This window comes from Megascapheus bottae, chromosome X (genome assembly GCF_031878675.1).
Source record: "Megascapheus bottae isolate mThoBot1 chromosome X, mThoBot2.hap1, whole genome shotgun sequence".
Taxonomy (NCBI): domain Eukaryota; kingdom Metazoa; phylum Chordata; class Mammalia; order Rodentia; family Geomyidae; genus Megascapheus; species Megascapheus bottae.
In genome coordinates this window covers 25,381,174-25,400,804 of record NC_143547.1, presented here as the reverse complement: position 1 = coordinate 25,400,804, position 19,631 = coordinate 25,381,174, and the positions used below count along the sequence as shown (strand labels likewise).

At 41.2% G+C, this 19,631-nt stretch overlaps 2 protein-coding genes across 2 annotated transcripts; both read right to left on the bottom strand.

Moving 5' to 3' along the window:
- Nucleotides 1-6,215: 6,215 nt before the first annotated feature.
- On the bottom strand, nucleotides 6,216-6,584 carry LOC150040616 (endogenous retrovirus group K member 6 Pro protein-like). Its single transcript, XM_090327084.1, has one exon. It carries the CDS (start codon nucleotides 6,582-6,584, stop codon nucleotides 6,216-6,218), a length of 369 nt encoding a protein of 122 aa, XP_090183210.1.
- Nucleotides 6,585-6,794: 210 nt separating this feature from the next.
- Nucleotides 6,795-8,540, bottom strand: LOC150040615 (endogenous retrovirus group K member 10 Gag polyprotein-like). The gene has a single exon (XM_090327083.1). The coding sequence runs from the start codon at nucleotides 8,538-8,540 to the stop codon at nucleotides 6,795-6,797; it is 1,746 nt and encodes a 581-aa protein (XP_090183209.1).
- Between the last annotated feature and the right edge of the window lie 11,091 nt (nucleotides 8,541-19,631).

Sequence of the window (19,631 nt, the reverse complement as noted above, 5' to 3'; positions counted from 1 at the left end):
TACCTATACTCTTAAAACTCTTCTGAGAAATAGAAGCAGAAGGAGCAATACCAAACTCATTTTATGAAGCTAATATTACTCTCATCCCCAAACCAGGGAAAGACCCAACAAAAAAATAAATCTACAGACCTATCCTATCTCTCTAATGAACATGGATGCAAAACTCCTCAATAAAATACTAGCAAACAGAATCCAGAAATAAATTTAAAAAGTCATACACTATGATCACGTGGGCTTCATCCCACAAATGCAAGGCTGGTTTAACATTCGCAAATCAATCAATGTCATATCAGGGATGCCCACTCTCTCCACTTCTCTTCAATATAGTGCTGGAACCCTTAGCCAGAGCAATAAGGCAAGAAAAGGACATCAAAGGGATCCAATTAGGGAAAGAAGAAATTAAACTTTCCCTATTTGCAGATGACATGATCCTCTACTTGAGTGACCCAATAAACTCCAGTCCCAACTCCTAGAATTAATAAACTACTTTACCAAAGTGGCAGAATACAAAATTAACCTTCAGAAGTCAGTAGCCTTCTTGTACACCAATAATACACAAACAGAAGTCCAAATCAAGAAAATAATCCTATTCATAATAGCCCCCAAAAGAATAAAATACTTAGGAATTAACTTACCTAAATATGTAAAGGAATTATTTAATGAAAACTATAAAAGCCTAACAAAAGAAATTAAAGAGGACACAAGGAAATGGAAAGACATCCCCTGCTCATGGTTAGAGAGAAGCAACATAGTGAAAATGGCTATACTGCCAAAAATGATATACAAATTCAATGCAATCCCCATCAAAATCCCAAAGACATTCTTTACTGAAATAGAAGATATAATCCAAAGGTTCATATGGAACAAGAAAGACCTACAATAGCCAAAACAATTTTAGGCAAAAAGAGCAATGCTGGTGGTATTACAATACCAGACTTCAAACTCTACTATAGAGTCATAATAACAAAAACCACATAGTATTGGCACAAAAATAGACCAGAAGATCAACAGAACAGAATAGAAGATCCATAAATAGAACCATATACCTATAGCCAACTTGTATTTGAAAAAAGAGCCACAGATATATAGTGGAACAAATATAATCTATTCAATTATTGTTGCTGGAAAATGGGGCAGCCACATTAAATTAAAAATTAAAAATTGACCGTAGCCTTTCACCATGCACAAGCATTAACTCAAAGTGTACTAAAGACCTCAAAGTCAGATCAGAAACCGTGAAACTGCCACATGATAGAATAGGAGAGACACTGGAACTCATAGGCACAGGCAAAAGATTCTTGAACAGAATCCCAGGGTCACAACAGATTGGAGAGAGACTCGATAAATGGGACAACCTAAAAATAAAAAGTTTCTGCACAGATAAAATCATAGCCACAAAAGTAGAGAGACAGCCAATCAACTCGGAAAAGATATTTACCAACAATACATCTGACAAATGCTTAATATCTAGTATCTACAGGAAACTCAAGAAACTAATCCCCCCCAAACCCAACAAAACATTCACTAAATGGGCAAGGGAACTAAAGAGAGACTTATCAAAAGAAGAGATTGAAATGGCAGAAAAGCATATGAGAAAATGTTCATCATCTATGGTCATAAAGGAAATGCAAATAAAAACAACCCTAAGATACCACCTTACCCCAACAAGAATGTCCAAGATTTTGAACTCAGACAATGACAGATGCTGGCAGGTTTGTGGAGAAAAGGAACCCTACTGCACTTCTGGTGGGATTGTGAACTAGTTCAGCCACTCTGGAAAGCAGTGTGGAGGTTTCTTAAAGAACTGAAAATTGACCTTCCCTATGATCCCGCCTGTCGCTTCCACCTCGACCAGCAAGGAAGACACGACACAGGATTCTTCTCCAAGTGGTTTATTCAGGAACCCTTAACAAGCTTCTTCCTTTCTCCTTCTTTCTTCTTCTCCTTCTTTCTTCTTCTCCTTCTTTCTTCTTCTTCTTCTTCTTCTTCTTCTTCTTCTTCTTCTTCTTCTTCTTCTTCTTCCTCTTCCTCTTCCTCTTCCTCTTCCTCTTCCTCTTCCTCTTCTTCTTCTTCTTCCTCTTCTTCTTCTTCTTCTTCTTCTTCTTCTTCTTCTTCTTCTTCTTCTTCTTCTTCTGCTTCTGCTTCTGCTTCTGCTTCTGCTTCTGCTTCTTCTTCTTCTTCTGCTTCTTCTTCTTCTGCTTCTTCTTCTTCTGCTTCTTCTTCTTCTTCTTCTGCTTCTTCTTCTTCTGCTTCTTCTTCTTCTTCTTCTTCTTCTTCTTCTTCTTCTTCTTCTTCTTCTTCTGCTTCTTCTTCTTCTGCTGCTTCTTCTTCTTCTTCTTCTTCTTCTTCTTCTTCTTCTTCTTCTTCTTCTTCTTCTTCTTCTTCTTCTTCTTCTTCTTCTTCTTCTTCTTCTTCTTCTTCCCCCTTCTGGGACTATCCCTGGTCTTATATGACCTCTGCCTGGCCAATCCTGAAAAGCCACGTGGGAGATGCCGATAGGGCCAACTACGCGGAAGCAAGCCAGAAGCCAAAACTTAGCCATATAAGGAGTTGTTTTCACAGAGAGCACTCGCCGTCGGGATGGCGGAAGGCGGAAACCAGCGCCATCTTTAGGGCGCAGCCCTCGCAGCTCCCCACAGCTCCCTCTTTTTTATTTATTAAGCAGCAGGCAAGAGTAGAGGTCAGGGCTCTGCTAAAAATTGTTGTTCAGGACCGTGCACTGGTCTTCACCTGGGCGGTACCTTTCCCAAGGACTACCAGACCTGTCCGATGCCTTTTTACAGAGGTGGGATTTTGGGCATCAACCCACATGCACCCTGACATGTTCTTCTTGGGGCTCGCGCTGGGAAGCGATTCCCAAGTGCAGTGCGCTTGCCTCGCATCCTGCGCTTACTCTTTAAGTGTGGCAAGCCACACATAGGGGGACTGTCCTGCTTCTATGGCAGTGAAGGCCTGAACCAGCATAGCCATGTTCCGGCGATGGAGGCTCCTAATGCGGCAAATACACCAGAGGCACAATAGGATAATTATGGCCAAAATTCCCATAAGAGATCCCATTCCCGCCCACTCTTTCAGGTGTCCAACTGCCGACAGGATCCAGGAAGAAACATCCTGCAGTAGAGTTTCATCAACCTGGGCAGAATTCACACTCGTAATGGCAGTCCGCAACTGCATCATTAATACATCAAATTCTCCAGTCCAATTTCCTAAAAGACAACTTGATTATTGTTTAAATTTGCAGCATATGTGAAACCTGTCGCATTGACCCAAACCTCCGTAGACCCAGAGGACCCTTGCCAGCCCCTAAAGTATGCTGCCTTTGACTGAGGGAGCCCTATAAAAGTGATATTACTCCCTGTCTCATTAGTTACGGTGAAGCACAAAGTTCCTAGTAGGGTGATGTTGCGCTCTTCCCCAATCCCTGCCTCCTCCTTATCTAAAGGATAAAATGGGAGATTAAGTGTCTTAGTAGTGGTAAGAAGGCAAGGGAATAAAGCTGCATCATATCTTACGGGCATGGGTCTCGGAAAGGCTGACAGGATCCCCCATCTCAGTATTGCACTCCCTCGCTGAATTGTCAAGCACAGTATCATCAGAAGGAGGAGTATCTGCAGTGTCTTGCATTTCTCCATTTTTGGCTTTCCTATAAGTCGTTCAGGCACCCACACCGGATCCAGGCGGTCCTGCGGAAAAACACATACAGATCCTCGTGCCCATGCCAGCACGAGGTCGGGGCCATTCCAGCACCCCATGATCACATCTTTCCACATTACAGTCCCTAAATTTGGGGCAGCTGGAGAGCTGTGCTTATCTGCCGTAGAACGGCCATGGATATCCAAATTCAAAAAATTCAAGGTCAATAAAGCCAGGGATATTCTCTCTTTAGGAGTAGGGGCTAAGCCCTCTCCCCCTTTTTGTTTTTGTAAAAGTTCCTTAAGAGTGCGGTGAGCACGTTCCACAATACCTTGGCCTTGAGGATTATAAGGTAAGCCATGAATTAAGGAAACACCCATACGGGCGCAAAAGGAGGTGAATTCCTTTCCAGTGTAAGCAAGACCATTGTCCATCTTTAACATTTGTGGGAGGCCCCAGGCTGCCCATGCCTCAAGGCAGTGGGCAATAACATTATGGGCCTTTTCTCCGGACAATGGTGAGGCATGAATGACACCGGAACAGGTGTCCACAGACATATGAACATACTTTAAACGTCCAAATTCGGGTATGTGAGTCACATCCATTTGCCAAATTTTCAACGGGAGTAACCCGTGTGGGTTCACCCCAACACTAGGAGGGTGCTGGTGAATAACACATTTGGGACAATCCAAAATTACTTGACGGGCATCTGCCCTGGATAAGGAAAAACGGGCCCGTAGTGCCCGAGAATTGACATGGAAGGTCTGATGGAATTCTCTGGCTCTATCCAAAGAGGATACTGACAGGATCCATGGGGCTCTAGTATAAACATCTGCCATATTGTTTCCCGCTGTAAGTGGACCTGGAAGACCCGAGTGGGCTCTGATATGTAGAGGAAAGAATGGACTTCTTCTCTGCCATATTAATATTTGAAGTTGAACAAATAGGGAGTGAAAAGATGCAGTCTCCTTTATAGGGCCCACGGCTTCTAACACTTTCAAAGCATTTACTACATAAGCAGAATCAGAAATTAAATTAAAGGGACCAGGAAAATTTTTAAAAACTTCTAAAACAATCATTAATTCTATTACTTGGGGGTTGCCCAGAGTAAATTGATGTTGAACTGGGGGTTGGGTGTTAACTACATACACACCACAGCCTGTTTTGGACCCATCAGTAAAGATATTGGGAGCATCTGCTATAGGTTCTTGTATGGTAATTTTTGGAAAAATAATTGGGTGTTCCTTTATAAATCCCAATAAAGGATGCTTTGGATAATGATTATCAATTTCTCCATTAAAGGAGCATTTAAGAACAGCCCAATTGTCAACAGCAGCACATAAAACCTGTACCTGTTGAGAGGTATATGGAACAATAATTGTGTTGGGGGCTTGTCCCAAAAATTGAATACTTTGCTGGATACCCTGTAATGCCAATAGGGCAACTGCATCAGGATAGTATCCAAGGGACTTTCCAAGGGACACTCGAGGATGAATCCATAATAAAGGGCCCTTTTGCCATAAAACACCAGTGGGCTGATAAAAGGAGGGAATTATACACAAGGAAAAGGGTTCACCCTCCTTCAACCTACATAGAATAGTATTACTAAGTGCATTCTCTACCTTCACAAGGGCTGAGCGGGCTTCCTTACTCAAGACCCGAGGGGAAGCTAAATCTGAACTGCCCTTAAGAACATCAAAAAGGGGCTTCAACTCATAATTTGGTATACCTAAATAATTCCTTATCCAATTAATATCTCCTAACAATTTTTGAAAATCATTCAAGGTTTTCAAATTACCTATTTTCAAAGTTAACTTCTGTGGCATCACAGAAACGGGGGTAATTTTTGCACCCAAATATTCTACTACCCTTCCTAATTGAACTTTCTCCGGGGCCACATGCAATCCCCGTTGTTGCATGGTGTTAACTAATTCATCATATGCTTCATTCAATATTTCCTCATTTTTTGCGGCTAAGAGAACATCATCCATATAATGGATGCATTTCAAAGTTGGATACTTTTGTCTAATAGGGCGGATAGCTTGCCCCACATATAGTTGACACATGGTTGGGCTATTTGCCATACCTTGAGGCAAAACAATCCACTCATATCTTTGATCTGGATCCTCATGATTACAAGATGGCACAGTAAAAGCAAAGCGTTCACAATCTCGGGGGTGCAAGGGTATGGAAAAAAAAGCAATCCTTAATATCTATTGCTATAATGGGCCAATGCTCGGGAAGGGCGGACAACACAGGTAATCCCCTTTGTATGGGGCCCATAATTTGCATTTGGGCATTAATGGCTCGCAGATCATGCAATAATTGCCATTTTCCATACTTCTTCTTTATAACAAAAATAGGTGTGTTCCAAGGTGACACAGAGGGCCTAATATGACGTAAGTCATATTGTTCTTTCACAAGGGTTTGGGCTGCTGCTAATTTCTCGGAGGTTAATGGCCACTGAGGCACCCATACTGGTTCCTCCGTCTTCCAAGTAATGGGGACTTGTTCCTCAGCGGCCCCTAGGAAAAACCCAACCCATGTTTATCTAATTTTTTCTGGACCTCAATAGGGTTTTTTCAGCCCTGCAACTTCTTCCCCAGTCCACGGCCAGGATAATATCCCATCTGTAGTAGCATGTCTTTGGAGGCAGGTGAATAATCATTGCTAAGACAGAAGCCCATCTCTTTCATTAGGTCACGGCCCCACAGTGAGACTGGAAGCTCAAGAACATAAGGCTGAATGGTTCCTGAGTGTCCTTCCTCATTTTTCCAATTCAATTGCCGAGCACTGACATCGGGGGCCCTCGCATAGCCTAGACCTCTCAGGGTCTGATCAGAGGCCTGCACTGGCCATCCCCGAGGCCAGTCCTTTTTGGCTATAATGCTGCGGTCTGCTCCTGTATCTAAAAGTCCAATGATTCTTTTTCCATCTACCTCTAGTTCCATAGTAGGCCTTTCATTCAAGTCTAATGACATACACACCAGTTCTACGCCGGTGGATCCAAAGCCTTTGTCTCCCCTGGCGGCCTGCCTGGCAGGGAAAGTCTCATGGAGACTAGGAAGAAGTAGTAATTGTGCCAATTAACAACCCCACTGTGCCACTCTTTAGGGGCCCCTGAAAATCTGAGTCCACCAGTTGCACTCCCATTTGAGGTGTTAATATGACCCTGGCGGTGGCATGGAGGTCCAATCCCGCTGAACCTGCAGTGGCTCTCCGCGGTCCTTGGGATGGCGTAGGGTGGGCCATCTCTCCTGGGGCTCCCCCTCACTCTGGCTCTCTACAGCCCCATATATTTGCGGGCCCTGGGGACGTGGGCCCCTCTGGCCGTTTTTTGACTGGGCAGGGTGGCCTAGAGGCTGTCCATTTACATTCTTTACTGATTTACATTCATTTGCCCAATGCTTGCCCTTTCTGCATCTTGGACAGAGTCCAGGTTGTCTACTTGGCTGGGTCTTTCCTGCTCCTCCAGCTCCTCTTCGTTCTGGACAATCTCGCTTAAGATGTCCCATTTTTCCACATTTAAAGCATGCTCCGGATGCATTGCTTTTCTTACTAGTGAGCTGGATTACAGCTGCAGCGAGGCCAGAATTAGTCAATGGGCCCCCCAATTCTCTACAAACTTTCATCCATGCTTCTATGCCTTTATGTTTATATGGAGTTATAGCAGCCTTGCACTCTTTGTTACACTGCTCATAAATCAGGTATTTTACTAGGGGCATGGCTCTATCTGGGTCGCCAAAAATTCTCCCCGCTGCCTCAACCATCCGAGCAACAAAGTCCGAAAACGGTTCGGTGGCCCCCTGCAGGATTTTTGTAAGATTGCCACTAACTTCCCCTCGATTAGGCAAGGCTTTCCAGGCTCTAATACAAACGTCATTAATTTGCTCATACACTTCCGGTGGATACCCTGTTTGAACGTTAGCAAATCTTCCCTGCCCCAGAAGCATGTCCCTGTCCCAGGGTCCGTGACCATTTGCTTGATTAATTGCTGCCTGTTCGTTGGAAAACTCCAACACAAAAGCTCGCCAGTCCAAGTATTGCCCTGGGCTCAAACAGGCACGAGTAAGTCCGGCCCAGTCAGAAAGGGTCATACAATTTCTCTTCAAGGCCTCTACCTGAGCCACTGTAAAGGAGGCAGTTATGCCATACGTTCGAACTGACTCAGCCAAGGACTTAACCACTTTAAACTCAAGTGGCTCATGATATCTCTGTTGGTTTTGGTCCTGAAAAACTGGACAAGCCAATTCTGTGTGAACTGTCCTCCACATCTCGGGGCAAAATGTGTGACCAGCTGCCCCCTGCTGATAAGGAGGTGGATTAAAGGGTGCTGAGGCAGCGGCTGGAGGAGCCTTCTCAGGAGCCTCCTCCCCTATATTCCACTTACTGCTCTGCTTTCCCTTCTCTCGTTTTAAACGAGTCTTCAGCATTTGTTGTATCAAGGCCTGTACGTCCTCATTGTCTTCTGAGCTGCTTAGATCAGACCCTCCTTCCTCTTTATACTCAGACAGGTCGGGGTAAAGTCTTCTGGACGCTTTCCCTTTCTCGCTAAGTGAACTTTCACTGTACGCCTTTTCAGATCTTTCCTCCTGCAGCTGTTCTAGTGCCGACTGACCATTTTCCACAGCGTCACAACAGCACTGGTCATGAAGACACCCCCTAATCATTTTCCAAATGGTTCTAACTCCAGCTTTTAACGTGCCTTGCTCATAAGCAAAGTCCAAATCCTTCCCTAATTTATCCCAAGAAGCTACTGTAAGGTTCCCTGATACAATAAACCAGGGAGCCACAGTTTCACACTCATTAAGAAATCCTTGCAGTGTACCCTTTCTTAGTTTTAGCCCCTTAGAACGCAATAGTTCATCGAGGGTCAGAAAAATTGGATGTGATGTCGTGGCGCCCATCTTCAGTTAAGAAAATTGTCACTTTGTTACGCTTTCACTTTTCCTTTATTTTTGTTTCTCCCCGGGTTGCCGCTCTCTCTCTTATCTACAGAGTAGAGCCCTGAACTATGCCCGCTTTGACCACGGATTCCCACTTACCTGGGAACTTTCCGGTGCACCGCCCTGACCACAAGGAGTTCTGAATCCTCCGTATAAGTGTTTCCCTGTACGGGCCACCACTTGTCGCTTCCGCCTCGACCAGCAAGGAAGACACGACACAGGATTCTTCTCCAAGTGGTTTATTCAGGAACCCTTAACAAGCTTCTTCCTTTCCCCTTCTATCTTCTCCTTCTCCTTCTCCTTCTCCTTCTCCTTCTCCTTCTCCTTCTCCTTCTCCTTCTCCTTCTCCTTCTCCTTCTCCTTCTCCTTCTCCTTCTCCTTCTCCTTCTCCTTCTCCTTCTCCTTCTCCTTCTCCTTCTCCTTCTCCTTCTTCTTCTTCTTCTTCTTCTTCTTCTTCTTCTTCTTCTTCTTCTTCTTCTTCTTCTTCTTCTTCTTCTTCTTCTTCTTCTTCTTCTTCTTCTTCTTCTTCTTCCCCCTTCCAGGACTATCCCTGGTCTTATATGACCTCTGCCTGGCCAATCCTGAAAAGCCACGTGGGAGATGCCGATGGGCCAACTACGCGGAAGCAAGCCAGAAGCCAAAACTTAGCCATATAAGGAGTTGTTTTCACAGAGAGCACTCGCCGTCGGGATGGCGGAAGGCGGAAACCGGCGCCATCTTTAGGGCGCAGCCCTCGCAGCTCCCCACACCTGCCATACCACTTCTGGGCATCTACCCTGAGCATCATAACTCAAGATATGATAAGGACACTTGCTGAGATGTTTTTATCTCTGCACTATTCACAATGGCTCTGTTTCCATGCCAGGCAATGGAAACAATGCAGATGCCCTACTGCAGATGAATGGATACAGAAAATGTGGTATATATACACACACACAAAGAATGGAATTCTACATAGCCAGCAGACAAGACAAAATACTGGCATTTTCAGGGAAGTGGATGAAGCTAGAGCGAATCAGGTTGAGTGACAAAAGTCAAGAACAAAGGAACAAAAGGCGCATGGTATCCTCAATATGTGGCTATTAGATCTAAACAGTACAAGAGCCAGGACTCAATATTTGTATACCCAGTGCTATGGACATGGTAATGGAGATAAACACAAGTACATAGACATAAAAACCTATGACTCTATAGACATAATGTTTTATTACGTAGTTTAATATGTATCTATGATATACAAATCCTTAAGTGCTAGTGATTGTTTACAGAGATTCCCTTCTTGAATACTTGTTTGTTAAACCTGCCATTTGAAATATGATGTAAAAATCAAAGTTAATAAATTCTTTTACAAAAAGAAATAAATCACACAAAGCTGGAGCAGGGAGTAACTTAAGGATGTAGCTTTGAATTCAGGCTTAAATACCACTGATTGCAAGTTGAAATGAAGAACAAAAAGGTGTCGGAAGGGTTGACTATGTGAAAGGTTAGCAGGAAAATGAGAATAAACTAGAGAGAGATTTGTTAGTCGACCTTAATTAAGTAGATGCTTTCTCTTTGGTGAGACTTAGGGTTTCTTCCTGGTGCCTAGAAAGAGATACTCTTGAAAATGGGGATTTCCTTTAGATATGCTAATTTCCCTTATAAAAGGGAAACTTCTACTCTCTTTTTAGAGCTTCTTCTATGTCTGCAGTTTCTCAGAATAATCAGTTCAAAATAATCCTTATGCAAAACAAGCATATTTTGAGGCTGTGTATTCTGATCTTCTACACTATACATATGCAATATACCCCTGATCATTTCTGCAGTTACACGAAGATGCATATTCATATTCTCTCCTCCTCTCCTCTCCTCTACTCCCCCTTCCCCTCTCTTTCTCTCTCCTTTTTATCTCTCTCCTCCCGGTCCCTTTCTCTTTCTCCTTGGATTTTATTTCATCTGCTTGAATATTTTATTTGTTTGTATTTATGTGTTTAAATAAGAGTGCCAGGTGCAGTTGCATACTCCTGCAATCCAACCACTTGGGAGGCTGAAGCAACAGGATGACAAATTAAAAGCCAGCGAGCCCGAGTATGGTGGTGCACACCTGTAACCCTAGCATTTGGGAAACTTAAGCAGGAGGATCTTAAATTTGAATTTAGCATGGACTACATAGTAAGACAATATCTGAAAATAAAAAGATAGGAAGTCCAATATTTGGCTGGTGAGGGCTTTCTTGCTATGGCAAGAAAGAGAAGGCAAGGGATACTAGATATCTTATTTTTTTTTTTTTTTGCAGTTTTGAGATTTGAATTCAGAGACTCATGCTTCCTAGGCAATGCTTTGACCACAAGAGCTATGTGCCAGACCATTTTGCTTAGGCTTTTTTTTTTCCAGATAGGGTATCATATCTTGCCTGGGGCCAGCCTAAGATCATAATTCTTCTTTCAACCTGGCTAGGCTTATAGGAGTATGTTGAAATAGGGAGAACAGGTCTAGCTCGCACCATCTTGGCCATATGGTGGATGATAGGGTCTGGCAACTTGTCTTCATGACAGGGAAATGTGAAGCCCCCAACTCCAGGTGTTGAATCACTGGAGGCAGAGGAAGGCACTTGGGATATTCCTGCAACCTGTCCCCTGACCTAACCCTATTTATGCCCAGAGCAGACCAGCTCAGGTGATATTCCAACATGCCATATATCTTCATGTGCATGTTCTGGGTCCTGTCTCCTGGCTGTTTTCCAGTCACCATGGTGTCCCACTTCAGCTCTCCATTTGTTTGTTGGTATTGTTCTTGTTTTTTTCGTTCCTTTCAGCCCTTCACGACACAGTTTCCTAACTGTGTTAAGTGTATTTGCTGGCTGCTGGTCTTTGAGACAGGAGTCCATCATGTAGTCACTGGACTTTTAATAAAGACTCCAAGATTCGACTTCTCCAAAAGTGGCTTCTCTGTTTTCTCACCTTACAATGATGCCACAATCCATGGCTTGATTTTTTTTCTTAGATGGCTTTGAACTACAACCCTTTTAATATTCTGCTTCCTATGTAGTTGAGGCTCCTGATGTTCAACACCATACCCAACCTTTGGATCTTTTTAAAGGCCATTCATTTAAGCCAGGCTCAGTGGCTCATGCCTATAATTGTAGATACTCAGGAGGTTAAGGACAGGGGAATTGTAGTTCAAGGCAAGATGACAGCTTTCCTTGACAATATTAAATAGGAAAATCTCAGCGCAGGCAGGCCTGGACCATAAAGTGAGAAAGTTCAAAAAAAAAAAAAAGAACAAATTATGCTAGGATAATGGTCTAGTGGTACAGTGCTTAGAATGCATGAAGACCCAGGTTCGATTCCTCGGTACCACCTACATAGAAAAAAGCTAGAAATGGTGCTGTGGCTCAAGTGGTAGAGCTCTAGCCTTGAGAAAAGTCCAAGGACAGTGCTCAGGCCCGGAGTTCAAGCCCCATGACTGGCAAAAAAAGAATCAAAGTAGAAAGGGTCATAGATGTGTCTCAGATAGGTAGGCACTACCTACCCAGGTAGAAGATTCTGTTCTACCCCTCTCTTAAAAAAATAACAAAAAACAAAAAAACGACTCATTAGTCCAGAAACAATTTGGTTACCTTGAAGTGTCTCCTTTTTGTCTCTCTTTTCTTTTATTTAGGAATTCCTTAAATGTTTATCTGAGTTACGTTCTGCCCATTTTGTGGGGTAGAAATAGAACACTTGCGCAGGTGCACATAGGGAGGTGGGAGAGAGAGTTCTTTCCATCTTCTACTTCCTTCTCACAGCCAGATACACAAACATTAATCCAACAGAGCTACACCAACTTCTATTTGTGGCTCTTTCACTAAATTTAAGTTTTGTGCATCATTTTAGCTTCCTTTATTCAGATGAATATTTCTTACACTCAGGAGGCTGAGATCTGAGGATGAAGATTTGGAGACAGCCCAGGCAGAAAAAACTGGGAGACTCCTATTTCCAATTGACTAACAAAAAGCTGGAGCTGGAGGCATGGCTCAGGTGGTAAAGCATCAGCCATGAGACAAAAGACCAAGCAAGAGCAGGAGGCCTGAAGTCAGGTCCTAGTTCTGACACCCAGACACACAAAAGTTACTGTACTTGAGATGTATAATATAAGCTAACCAGGTGGTTTAGGCTCTTTAAAATTTTATTAATATGTTTATTGTTATTGTAAAGGTGATATACAAAGTGATTACAGTTACACAAGTCAGGAAATGAGTACATTTCCTTTTGAACTATTTTGCCTTTTCTCTTACATTCTCTCCCAGTTTTTCCTTCCTGTCCCCCCCATAAGTTATATAGTTCATTTTCAACATAGTGTCTACTGAGTATCACTGCTGTTCAACCTTTGTCCCACTCTTTCTTTCCCACCATTTACCTTCCCAGAGACAGATTAACAAACAAAAGATAAAAAAGCAAAAACAGCAACAAAAGAAAACAAACTCTTATTTCCATTTCTTGGAATTCATTTTCATAAATATCATTTCATATGATCATATGCGTGTAGCTATTGACCCTTTGTGATCCTCTCCTAAGTATGTACTCATTTAGTCTCATTGTGTGAATGTTGAGTCCTCTATCATATCAAAGTGTATTTTTTTGTCTTTTACCATCTAGGTGTTTACTTGTAGATTTATACATACATTGTAGTTACCACAAATGAGGGAAATGATGCAGCCTATGTTTCTTTGGGTCTGACTTACTTTGCTTAATACATTTTTTTCCCAATATTTTACATTTCCTTATGAATGGTACAATATGATTCGTTCTGATGGAAACATAGAATTCCACTGTGTTTATATACCACATTTTCTTCCACTGAGGGGCATCTGGACTGATTCCATATCTTGGCTATGGGAAGCAATACTGAAATGAACATGGATGTGCTGGTAGCTTTAGTGTGCCTTGTTTGTGTTCTATAGGATAAATGCCCAGAAATGGAATTGCTAGGTCATAGTGAAGTTCTGTACCTGTAATCTTTTCTTTTTCTTTTCTTTTTTTTTTTTGCCAGTCCTGGGCTTGGACTCAGGGCCACAACACCGTCCTTGGTTCTTTTTTCCTCAAGGCTAGAGCTCTACCACTTGAGCCTTAGCACCATTTCTGGCTTTTTTCTATGGAACCCGGTCCTTCATGCATGCTAGGCAAACACTCTACCACTAGGCCAAATTCTGACCCCCTGTGTGCATAGTCTTATGAGGAAACTTCACACTGCTTTTCAGAGTGCTTGAACAAGTTTACATTCCCACCAACAGTGTAATAGTGTTCCCTTCTTGCCATATCCCTCCCAGGATCTGTTATTGATAGTTTTCTTGGTAATGGCCATTCTAATTGGGGTGAAATGGAATCTCAGTACTGCTTTGAATTGTATTTCGTTTATATCAAGAGATGTTGAACCTTTCTTCTTGTGTCTGTTTGCCATTTTTTCTGAGAAGTCTCTTTTTAATTCTTTAGCTCATTAATTAATTGGATTGTTGTTTGAGGGTTTATTTTTGAGGAGTGTAAATTTTTTTGAACTCCAAGTGTATTTTAGACATGAGGCTTTTGTCTAATGCATAGGTAGTAAAGATCTTTTCACGTTATATGGGCTTTCTATTTATCTGTTATCTATGTCCTTAGCCATGCAGAAAATCTTCTGTTTAATGCAATCCTATTTATCAAGTTTTTCTTTGATTTGTTGTGGGTTTGGATATTTATGAAAGAAGTTTTCACTCACGGCTAGAAGCCCTAGTGTTTCTCTTATTCTTTCCTATAATATTTTCAGGGTATCTTCAAATATTTGGTCTTTAATCCATCTAGAATTGATTCTGGTGCAGGGTAGTATACATGGATCTAGGTTCAGTTTTCTGTATGTGTATAGCCAATTTTTCCAGCACCATTTGTTGAAGAGGATGTCTTATTTCCAAAATGTATTTTTAATGCTTTTACCTAAGATTAGGTAGCTATGATCCTGTGGGTGGTCTAGGCTCTTGGAAGTTGAATTAATCAATGTATTTTCCTATGTTATTTGTCTGTGGCAAGAGCTGCCATGTCTGATTTTATTCTGATCTGATAACTGAGTATACCTGGCCTGGTGTTTGAAAGCTATGAAATTTAGCCTCATTGGACATCTTGAAGAATTTTCTAGTAGCTACATAACCTATGTTGTGGTTTTTAAAAAGCTCAGTGTCCCAACTTGCTCATTTCTTTTTGTGTGAAGAAAAACAGCTCTTTTCCACAGAGATTTGTCATATAGCCTTCCATTTCTAATAGATGACTTGCATTTCTAGACCTTGGACTGAGGAGTTTCATATAGAAGCAGACTAGTTTCCTTTAAAATTGGAAGCCCTGCCTTTTTCTTTGTTCTGTAGCAGATCATGATTTGCAATGGCTTAGCATATGAATGTTGAGGGGAAAAAGATTTGAATTTTATTCCTGGATTTATCCGTTTCTAGTTATGTGACCTTGAATATTGCCAGTGTTTGAGTATTTTGTCTCTTTCAAGATTCAAATAGAAACTTAATCCCCAATGTACCATAGCAAGAGGTTGGGTCCTTAAGGAGATGATTTATCTAGAATAACTCTGTCCTCATGGATGGATCATTGCCTTTTATGGGTTGGAGTGGGAACTAGCTAGGTCTACTTTTCCTTCCAGTCTCTGCCATATGAGGACACAGCCATAAAGGGCCACTTGGTAAGCAGAAAGGAGACCTTACATGATGTCAAATTCTTTAGCATCTTGACCTTTATTCTTATAGCCTTTAGATCTGTGAAAAATAAATTTATATTATGTTTAAATTATCATAGCAGATCTAGGTCATGGCATTTTGTTATAGCAACCTACACAGCCTGATGTTCATTCACCAGTAGAGTCTCTATTATCTCATGTAGAATCTACCATAAAGCGACATTTTGAAAGCTAAATGAGATGAAATGTGGGAAGGAACTCATACTGCTACTGTGCAGCATTATCATCCCACACTTTGAAACGTAACTACTATGGTATGAATGTCTCATTCAATTTATTTGCCATAAGAAGTAGGATCAAGCTTATTGTTGGTAGTTTGCACTTGTAATTTCAGTATTTTGGGGTACAATGCAGAAGGATCTTAAGTTTGAGGCCATCCTCAAATTATATAGCCCAGGGGATATAGTAAAGTTCTCTCTCTCTCTCTCTCTCTCTCTCTCTCTCTCTCTCTCTCTCTCTCTCTCTCTCTCTCTCTTTTTCTTACACACACACACACACACACACACACACACACACACACACACACGACCTTTGAGAGGCAATTAGGCTATAAAGGCTCTACCTTCTTGAGTAGGAAAAAATAATGAATTCAGCTTTTTGCCTTTGTACTTCTGTCATGTGATGACTTAGCAATATGGCTCCTTGATACTTGTCTTCCCAATTTCTATAATAATTTTATCAGCTATCTAATCTGTGTTATTCTGTTATAACAGTAAAATACACTAAGACTCTAATGTATGTATTTCATGATGCAATTTGCTTTCAAAATGTGAGGACTAAGAGCTAAGCTTACCTGTGTTAGGACTTAATCTTTCGTTCCTAGAAAATATTACCCTGGAAAATTTAAGACTGTAAACCCAATAAATAGCTTCAGGATTTGCTTCAAGAAATTCCTTCAAGTCAAATTATCTGAGACAATGGTCTGCCTCCTTGGAAATAATTCATTTATTAAGTACATTTACTTACCAAGGCTTACTTCAATGCTCTGTGTTTATCATTTGTAAGCCTTTACATAAAAAGTCACAGAGACCAAAGTTTGATCTAACACTTGGCTACTATCTGATTTTTTCTACTGTTTATATATAATTTTATTGTCAGGGTGATGTACAGAGGAGTTGCAGTTACATTCATCAGGTAGTGAGTACATTACTTCTTGAACATTGTTAGCCCTTCCCATGTTTTTCTTCCACTTTCCTTCTCCCATCATCTCCCATTCATCTTGTTTTCCCTTACCTTCCCTTTTTCAAACAAATAAATAAATGTATATACAGTATAGCAAGTACCACATTCAGATACAGTAACAACATGAGATAAGCCATAAGAGGAAAAGAAGAGAAGATAAATAGTTTCACATTGTATATTAAGTAAAACCTCTTGCTTCCATATCCTAGAGTTTATTTCACTTAGTCTAATCCTATATGGCCATATGTGCATAGCTTATGAGCTATTATAATCCTCTGTTAGGAGAATTCTAGACTTATACTAATTGTTACAAATGAGGGAAAACATGGAGCCTAGGTTTCTTTGGGTTTAGCTTACTTCACTTAATATGATTTTTTTACAAGTCTTTCCATTTCCTTACAAATGGGGCAATGTCATTCTTTCTGATGGCATCATAGAAGTCCATGGTGTAAATATACATCTTCATGCTCTATTCTCTTATTGGACTCCAACTTCATCAACCCCCCATGTGCTGCTTCTTGAATAATCCATGCATACATATTTCCAGCCCTGGGTGTTATGCTTGTTCTTCCCATCATACATTTACTCAATTCATTTTCTTATTTCCTTGAAGTCTCATTCAAATATATCATCATCATAGTTACTTTTCCTAATTCCTTTTAGACAATTAACCCTCTCAGAAGTGTTTACCTGATTTTGCTTTTCTCCATAGCAGTTGACATATCATATTATGTATATTTGTGTGGATGTGTGCTATATTTATGCATTCCTCCCACTAGAATGCAGGCATCATTAGAGAAACAGCTTTATTTATGTTTGTAATTATATCCGTAATGCCTAAACAGTACTTGCAATGAGGTAAGATTTCAAAAAGTATATGAGGAATAGACAAGACAAAGGAATAGGAAGTGCAAATTTGAGGAGTTGATTCTTGCTTCAAGCAACTATTCTATCCAGATTAGGATAGTCTGTGGATGGTTCTGGTAGGAGTTAGACTTGATGGAGATTTGTCCCCACATGACCATGTCCATTACTTTCTTAAAGCACTTGGATATTTTCTTATTGATCACCAGTTAGTAAACTATAGCTTATGGTACCAATCTATTTTGATGGCAGTGTAAATAAAGTATTATTGAATCAGAGCCATACCCATTCACTGATGAAATGTGTCTATTTTCCCACAACAGAACAGTTGAGTAGTTCCCACAGGGAACAAATGGTCCATGGAGCCTCTCAAAGAGGTTTTCTTTTCTTTTCTTTTTGTGGATCATGGGGCTTGAACTCGGCCTGGGCGCTGTCCCTGAGCTCTTCATCTCAAGGCTACCGCCCTACCCCCCTGGGCCTGGACATTGTCCCTGAATTCTTCAGCTCAACACTACTGCCCTACCCTTGAGCTAAGTCCCACTTCCCTTTTTCTAGAGGTTAATTGGAGCTGAGAATCTAGGTCCTCTTGTGTCTGGGCTGGGTTTGAACCTTGATCCTCAGATCTCAGCTTCCTGAGTAGCTAGGATTATTGGCGTGAGCCACCACACCCGGCCTCAAAGAGATATTCTGACCCTTCCTATTGGCTAAATGAGATGAATGTCTTCAGACCTATCTCCTACCTCAATCATTAGTGTGGAATTCAGCTTGCACTAAGCCTTTCTGAGCCACTGTTTCTTTATTTGGGAAACAAGGATCATAATGGTACTTGTCTCAGTTGTTAGAATTAAGGATTCTTGGAGTAAGGCTTTTAGTACAGAGTTTTCTATATAACAGACAAACAGGTGATTTAATCTATGCTTTTTAGTGCTGACTCTGGTTACTTCATTCCCTGGGCTTCATTTATTATTAACACTCAACTGCTTAAGAGTTCCTGCAAAATGCAGCTTGCTTCCTGCTTGCATAATCTGCCTACTGAGCCCGTTTGTCTTTCTAGACCTCCAGTACAGCTCTTTCCCCTCTCCTGAAAGTGATCAGCAGTGTTACCCCTCCTTGTAGACATTGTGGTCTTACAGTGCCCTTTGTATCAGTCCTCTTCTCTAGGAACTCATACATCAAATGGAAATGTCAGAAATTCTGTCTTTCAGATTAAAAGCTTGGTGGTTGCAGAAGTGGAAGAAAGAAATTCGTACTCATTTTTCATTCCTAGTACCCAGCACAGAATCTAAAAAAATACCTATTTGGGGAGTAGTTCTGGGGAGATCAGGTGTTGTTCTGGCACTGAGCCTGGGGCTATCCCTTAGCTTTTTTGCTCAGAGATGGTGCTCTGCCATTTGAGGCACAGCTCCACTTCTGTCTTTCTGCTGAATAATTATAGATAAGTCTCTTAGTATTTCCTGCTAGGGCTACTTTTGAACTCTGATCCTCAGATCTCAACTTGCTATGATTACAAGTGTGAGCTCTTGGCACTCAGATATTGCTTAATAGTTTTGACAAAAATAAATTTAGGAGGTATTCATTTTTATTCCTTCTCTTGTGTGTCCATATGTTTCTGATCAAAAGGAGAGCATGAGGGCCTGCTTAGGGTTATTGTAAAGGACCGAGGTAGGACCTGCCTCCTCTTTGAGGCTAGTCCAAAAGGTCTATTGACCCAGGGCAGACTGTAGGGAAAGAGTACTCAAGTCTTTATACAGGTAGTAGTGCATTGTGGCATGATCAATGCACTATCTTTCTGATGATATTCAGTAACTTGAGTCCCACCTGTGTTACTTCTTAAATTATAGCTTACATTTGTTACTTTCCTCAACCTCAATTTCCTTACTAAAACCCAAGGAATCATGAAATGAAGCTAGTAAAAATTCTTGGTAAATTTGTCTGCATATATGAAGTACAATTATACTTATTTCATTTAAATTAGCCCACTGTGTGGTAGGTAGCTCACTATAGGAACAGTTACAGGACCATTATTGGCCTGTTTATGCATGTTTACTCAGTAAATACAAAACTAGTCCTAGGTGATTTTTGTTTGTGTGGCAAGTACATTAACCCAAAACAATGACTTGACCCCATAATACAATGCTCCTAAAAATAGTTTCCCGCAAAAGATATAACCTAATTATATAAAAGTGACACAGTGGTATTTTATTTTAGAGACATAGTTACTTCTATGTCCTTAAAGAAGGATGCCAATTCTGTTTGTATTAATTTTCTCTGCCATATAATAAA

Bases quoted from the DNA above. Each gene is read 5' to 3' on its own strand.
- LOC150040615 (XM_090327083.1), bottom strand. From the start codon at position 8,540: ATGGGCGCCACGACATCACATCCAATTTTTCTGACCCTCGATGAACTA.
- LOC150040616 (XM_090327084.1), bottom strand. From the start codon at position 6,584: ATGGAACTAGAGGTAGATGGAAAAAGAATCATTGGACTTTTAGATACA.